Genomic DNA, 7,614 nt, shown 5'->3' on the forward strand with positions numbered 1-7,614 from the left:
TTTTTTGGTTCACATTCAAACCTCCCCTTAGAAAAATTAATGAATTACTGTGCTCGTAAACCTCTTACGTTATTTGATTTTCAAACAGCTCAGCAGAACTAAACGTACTCAGACATTTCGCTCTTTACTTATTCTGATCAACACTAAACTGACACACAATATTTTTAGCGCAACGCAATCTGACTTTCGATAATCCCTACAAAAGAATGGCCCTGACTAACAATAACCTATACCTTTCATGGACCACTTACCTCACAAAAATCTTCGTTACTCGAACTACTGCAATACAGCGAGCGCCACTACTGCCAGCTAAATAAAAGATTCCAACTACTGAAGGCACTACCTACTGATAGGCATAGTTAGCAAATGAAAGATTTTGATATAGAACAAACAATGTATTTACCTTAATAGTGTTCAAAAGTCATAACATATATATCATTTCATGACATGCAGTCTTAAAAATTTACTCTTTCTGGCGGACACACATCCAGATCGTCCGCTCTTAAAATTCTGGCATCTCTCTCCCCACATCCACCACTGCTGGCGGCTCACCTCCAACTGCGCAACGATACGCGCTGTTCACATCCAACTGCCCAACACTGCAATAGCGAATATTTGAACGATGCAAACCAGCCACAGACTTCACACAGCACAGTCAGTGATTTTCATATAGAGCGCTACGTGGCGTTACCAACAAAAAAACCTAAACAGCCTACTTACAACATCAGCTGAGATGTCTCCCAGCGTGAATGGAAAAGTTTGTCGAGCATGACGTCGGATTGATAACGGTTGTGTCCGCGCCTTGTATTTCAAGCAGGTCGACGTTACAAATCAGAGAAATTCAATATGACTTGCCTCCATGGGATTAGGGGTGATGATGGTGACGTGGTGTCCCCTTTCAGCGAGAGCTCGCATGATGACGAGGAAGGGCCTCTGGTAGCTGATGGATGGCGTTGGGTTGATGCCCAGGATCCTCGCGCAACTGCAGGCGTGAGCCAGCAGCGGTAGAAGCAGCAGCGGTAGGCCGGCTCTCATCCTGTGACACAAACAGAGCGCCAGTGCCCAGAAATGTATGCAGCGTTGAGTACAAACGCAAAACACAGAGAAAGTGGACGAAGTACTACTCAAGCACCGAATTATTGCACTTAGCCGTTATGGGCGGCACGCGGTACCGTTACATCAACCCAGTACAGTGGTGAATAAGGAAAACACATCTGACTGTCAATGCTTACAGGTCAGTCGTGCGTATACTGTCAACCTCGATTACGCACTGTGTAACGTGCTCGTGGGGCACACAATACTCATTAAAGCCTGTGCTATGGTAAGTCAGCGGGGTTCACCTTACGAGACAGGATTTTCGTATAGATATTGACCGCATGTAACTGAATGGTGGCAAAACAGACTTACACCTACTCTGTAATAACAATGATCCGTCAAGTAAGTTCAAAATGCAATTACACGTCAGTATGTAACAAAAGTAACACTGATGATGGTACCAATTTGATAATAATACGGTCGCCAGCCTAATTAGGCATTAACTGAGTTTCTTTCCTGTACAAGTTGGTGTATATTCATGCAAAACAACACGTAGTAACACTGCATAATATAATAAAATTTTAGAAACAGAAAATCTATTGAACTGATAGTTTCACGTTCTCTACTGATATGGAAAAACCATGAATACGCAACACTACACTATAATGTATATTATAAAACTTCGTACTGTCTATTGATCTGATTAAAATCGGGCATAGGTTACCCTAGAAATAGTACTTTCGAGCCACACACAAAATGTCAATTTTAATAAAGATAAAACACTGATAAATTTTGGCTTTTATATTGACTTTAACTTTTGCTGGTCAAACCAATGTAGAAGACTTAAAAATTCAAATGAATAAAAAGAGGGAGGGGGGGGGGGGGGGAGGACCCTGAAACTGTTATGATCACTATATTAAAAAAATGATTACTGAAATTATCATGCGTTCAAGGTTTCCAGTATATGAGTTACTACTCTTTTTATCTTATTTGCTTCTCATTTAAATACCTTTATATCTGTCTCGAAATAATTAAACTTCATTACTATTTCAATATTGAAGTTATCTTTCAACTTCGTTAGACCTTCGTTATTCATTTACTGGTTCATTAACAAAACAGTTCTTTAAACACCATCCTAACATAACTAGGTCTGCAAGTGATTATTATTAACACAAAATTTAATTTTTCATTTCGGGACACTCGGATTGCACATTTGGAAAGGATCCTGTCTAGGTTAGTTGTGAGGATAATTAAATGATGGGAAAGTTCTGGTAAAATTTAGGTTATTATTGAACAGTTCACTCTATGGTCCATACGAATACAGTACTAAAAGTTTCAACCTGCTAGTATCGATGCGGCGGTTGGCGGGCGGCGAGATGGCGAGGCACAGAGCACACATACAACCACAGCTATGGCTCTTGACGTATCGGCACTTTAATTCTTCTTAGCGTCGCAATACTTTTCCATTTAGTGCCTATGGAATTTTGCCATGCTGTGTGGGTGTCGGAACAGCATACCCGAGGCTCAGGGAAACTACGTCTTCCAGGAGAGCCTCCTCGCTCCAGAAGATGTTGCTCAGACCAATGCCAAACTCCAACTACTGCTGAGCCCGTTGTGCCGTGCAGAGCCCGGGTCCATTTTCCCGCGCTCGCCTGCCATCCACCTTTTACCGCTCCCTTACAGACAGGGTATTCACCCAAGGTTTTGCATTCTACATATCCTAACACATTGCCTACGTATGGACCAGACGCACAGTTACAATTTTAAACATCTTACAACAGTTTCAACGTTTCTTACATTTCAATTCTGTACAATATTGCTTGACATTTGACATAAACATTAATATTCACATTGAAACTCGTTTACAGTTTTCCTAACACAATGACATGAAACAAAAATCAAATGAAATCAGAACATCAATTACACTAGTTTATCGAAAAATCAGAAGAAAAATATTACTTATATGTACAATAGTACAGCGTCGTTGTTGTTACACATGCCCCTGTTTCCAGTAAATTTCACTAAGTGCAAATTTGATGGGAACACTAAACTTTATATTTATACAGGGGTTCTGAATCTTTGCGTGAAAGTGCAATCATAAAATTTTATATCACATACTTCCTTTCACTCACATCATATAGGTCTATACTTTTTAATATATCGAGAACATTTACCTATCATTTACTTAAGGGCTTTGGCACAGTCCAACCTCCTATCACAACATGATTTAAGTAGCAAATTAATCATTATTATTAAATTTCTCAGAGAAATGAAATCAAAATCTGGAACACTAACACTTAACTACAAAGCAGATACAAATAGCTATATACACTATAAAACAATTTGTTGCTGCTCGCATTGAATGGCAGTCATTTCCTTATTTACTAATAAAAACACAATACTATTTAGAAGAATGACTACACATATTTGCTGCCTTTATTCACATTTGGGCAGTCCATTTCGCATCATTTTATCACATCACCTGTACCACACTTAGAATTCTCCTTTGACTATTGATCTGCCTTCTTTGGTGTTTGGCAGTCCTTTACACTATGCCTCACATACTGCCCTCTTTGGTTTTTGGCAGTCCCATCTTTTATTTGGCTTGCAGCATTTACCCTTTCTTTTCAGCCCTTTTTTCCATACATCTTTACATTTATAGTTCATTTGGTAATCTGAAACTTACATATGTACATTAGCACACTGACATTAGTATATATACATTTACAAAGATTTGTTACATTTAGAATAAAATAGTTTCAGCATAAGATACAGGACATTTACTGCAAATTGCTTTCTGATTGTACTTAGGTCACTCACTCCTAGGAACATACAGTTTCAGGTCCACCACGTTTCTTACACCTAAAGGTCTCTTGGATTTTGGGTAGATCAGGTAGTAAGCATTATCGTGTGGAATGTTCTGTATTATATACGGTCCATTATAAATATATTTAGATTTCGAAATTTCATGGTTCAGTTTAAAAGAACATACTCTCCAATTTTAAATTTTGAAACTTTCAGGTTTTTATCATGTCTTTTAGATCTACATTCAGCTTTTTGTTTTTCCCTTTTTCTGACTAATTCTTTCTTTTGACTCAACCCCAAGCTTGTACAAGGTGGAAACTAGTTTTTCCTCAATTAAACTATTACTTCTGCTGCCAAACAAAATTTCTTCCGGTGGGAACCCAGTAGTTTCATGATGTAAGGTGTTCATGACATTCTCAAAGTCCGATATAAATCTGCCCCAGACTCTAAATCATGCCCCTTCCAGTTTTTTTCCACAACGCACCTTGGTCGACTGTGACATCGTCCCAAGATACGTTCCTGACCTATCAACCATTTATATCTGGTGGCTTTCTCGGTTTATGGAGTTCAAAGTCTTTGCTTATTTGAACTCTTTGCAAAATAGACACTGAGTCGTCAGGTGGCTCTTTCTTTCTTTGTTCAGTCTTAACATCTGGGTTTTGTTTTGATACTTCGTCATTAGTAGGTACAATATCGCAATTAGCTGTATTCCCATTATTTTCACTAGTACCGAAATACTCGTCATCTGAACCATCGTCAGAATCCGACCATTCTGGATCGCTTTCAGGTTCTAACATAAAAGCTTTTCTGAGACAGGCACTAAGTTCTTCCTCTGCATTGTCGTCAGGCTTTGATTTTAACTCAATATCCTCTTTGGCAAAACGACCTCATTATCAGCCTTACTCACATCCACTGTTACTTCATATTTAGTGTAATCCTCGTGGACTTCAGTTACTCGCAGGTAATTACCTGCCCCTTCCCCACGGTGCCTTTCGGTAACAGCTTGTACTGTTGGCGGATCATTAACAGAAGCTATTTCCTCATCAATGCTTACGATTTCATCCTCCAATTCCTTCCTATCTTTAACCATCGTCCTATCAGCAGAACGCGTACTTCGCGCGGCGCTATTTACTCTCTCCTCTTCAAATTCGGGCCACGTCACCTTATCGACGTCCCTACTATTTCCTTTTTCACTAATTAATGTCCTTGCCTCATATTCCTTCTTAAAATCCTCCCACTCACATTGCTTGAGGCCCTTGCACAGATCGTCGATCTGCACACGCCAATCAGTTACTTCTGTTAATTCATTCTCGCCATTTACTTCATTGCTAACACTACTAACCGCACCTCTCTGTGTATCCACTGTTCCATCCACTATTTCCCTCGCCACGGAATTACCACCCGTAATGTATTCACCAGCTCTTACGGCTGTGTTTGTACCTAATTCTGCGGCCTTGCTAGTGGCTTCTCTCTGAACAGCTGTTCTGCTAGGCTGGGCCGTTGCCCTCTGATGCTCCACTCGCCTGTTAACATGTATCGCAGTGCGCGGCGAAGATGAGTCATTTGCGCACGCACCTGACGCTTGCTTCGCCACAACACGCTGCGTCGATCCATGCATGACTCTAAGCTGTCTCTTAACTACTCTGTCAGTCCGGTAATGTTTCTTAAATCGCGGCCAGTATGTTCTGTCCGCTTCCGTTTGGCCCGCAACGTTCGCAGAAATCAGTTTCCCGCGTCGTTATTATTTTGCGCGGTGTACACTCTACCGCGACCTGGATAACTCCCTCTTCCTCTTCCTCTGCCTCTGCCTCTACCTCTCTGTATCATGTTGACGCGAAAACCATCACCGTCATTCCTCTCGTCATTATTGCGGTTATTCCTGTTACTAAAATTCTGATAATTGGCACGATTTTCGCGCCAGTGGTCTTCGTCTTCGACCCTTTCGAGAAACGCTTGGAAGCTGCGATGATTACTTCCCACGTATCTCTTCGAATCTTCTGGAAGCTTTTTATATAGCTCCCATACGATTTTTGAATCAGATCTTCTCCCTCTTAAGTGTGTCAACTTTCGGTACCAATATTCGCAGAAATCTTTCAAAGAATTACTGCCCCTGTTATCATGAAATTTGACCATGATAAACTCGCGCCACAAATGATCCTGTTTTTGTTCGGACCAATATTCTTCCGTAAACTTTTGTTTAAACTCTTCGAACATCATTAGTTCGGTATTCAAGTTAATTCCCCAGCGCTTAGCGTCACCTGCTAAGGCGCTAATTACTACGTTTATATTTTCCTGACCAGACAAGTGTTTAGGAAACATTCTCTCGCAATTTTTGATGAAATCCAACGGATGCCACCCGTTATGTTTTTTGGCGGGATCGAAGCGCTCCTCACCTTCCAACAGCTTCGTAAGTGGCGTGCCATTACAGACAACACCAGGCCTATCTTTGATTTTACTCTCGAGATCGAAAATTTTGCCTTGAATTTTTGATGTATTTTGTTCACACTTTTGTACACATCCAGTAAGTTTTTCGCCTAAATTTCTTTCAGTATCTGAAACTGCCTTTTTCAACTGTGAGATTCCATGTCGGCATTCGTTTACGATCTCAGATTTAAGACCGAAAACTTTTTCGTCTATTTTTGTTTCAACTAGAGGCTCTACTTTCTCTTGGATGTTGAGAATTTCAACATCAAACCTACTGTTAATGTCATCAATTTACCCCTGCATATTATTCATATTTTTATTAATTGTGTCAATTTCAGACTTCATAGTATTTACTGCAGAACTTATATTACCCACTTTTTGTTCTACCTGTTCTATTTGTTTACTAATTTTAATTCCTTGTTCTTCGACCTGTGCTTTAAGCTGACCAACTTGTGTTTTAAGCTGATCTTTCTGTGTTCTGAACTGAATACTTTGTGTTTTCAGCTGCTCGTCAACATGTGTTTTAAGCTGACTAACCTGATTACTCACTTGTTTTTGAAGCTGATCATTCTGTGCTTTGAGCTGCTCACTCTGTCCTGCAATTTGTTTGGTTAATAGTTCAAATAAGTCGTTCATGCTTAAAATTTTCACACTATTTTGTTCTACGGAATCGGTGTGTTCCGATCCTACTCCACAATTTTCTTTCAGTTCTTTCTTTATCTGTGGTGAATCAAACATGTCAGTGGATTCATTCACATACCCACTATCATCTACAAAGTCATCCTCTACTTCCTGTTTTATTCCTTGCTGTGTTCTAGGAAATCTCGACATTTCAATCTGTTCGTTAACATGTTCGTGGTATTGTATGTACGCCAATTGTCTACCACTAACGCCATCTGTTACCTGGCCACGTACACTCCTGTCATTGCCAGCTGCATCTTCCATTACGCTCGGTCCATCTACCGTGTTTACGTTCTTGTCCATACCGAACGCAAATTACACCCCACTACCGTACTTGACGTTCACTGCTATTTACTTTACTGAATAATATTGCAATTCGTGCCACTGAACATCCACTGTTCGCTATACCCGATAATTTGTGACCGACAACAACTGGATGTCCTGTCACCGGGAGCCACTTGGAACGTGCTCGTGGGGCACACAATACTCATTAAAGCCTGTGCTATGGTAAGTGAGCGGGGTTAGCAGGGTTCACCTTACGAGACAGGATTTTCGTATAGATATTGACCGCATGTACCTGAATGGTGGCAAATCAGACTTACACCCACTCTGTAATAACAATGATCCATCAAGTAAGTTCAAAATGCAATTACACGTCAGTATGTAACA

At 40.3% G+C, this 7,614-nt stretch overlaps 1 protein-coding gene across 1 annotated transcript in view; it reads right to left on the bottom strand.

Moving 5' to 3' along the window:
* The window catches only part of LOC124606384 (UDP-glycosyltransferase UGT5-like), a 61,036-nt gene extending 60,001 nt beyond the window's left edge, over positions 1-1,035 (bottom strand). The window contains exon 1 of the mRNA XM_047138365.1: positions 856-1,035. Within this exon, the coding sequence (XP_046994321.1) occupies positions 856-1,035 (180 nt within the window). The remainder of the gene's footprint in view (positions 1-855) is intronic.
* Between the last annotated feature and the right edge of the window lie 6,579 nt (positions 1,036-7,614).

The sequence above is a fragment of the Schistocerca americana genome, chromosome 3 (genome assembly GCF_021461395.2).
Source record: "Schistocerca americana isolate TAMUIC-IGC-003095 chromosome 3, iqSchAmer2.1, whole genome shotgun sequence".
In the NCBI taxonomy this organism is placed as follows: domain Eukaryota; kingdom Metazoa; phylum Arthropoda; class Insecta; order Orthoptera; family Acrididae; genus Schistocerca; species Schistocerca americana.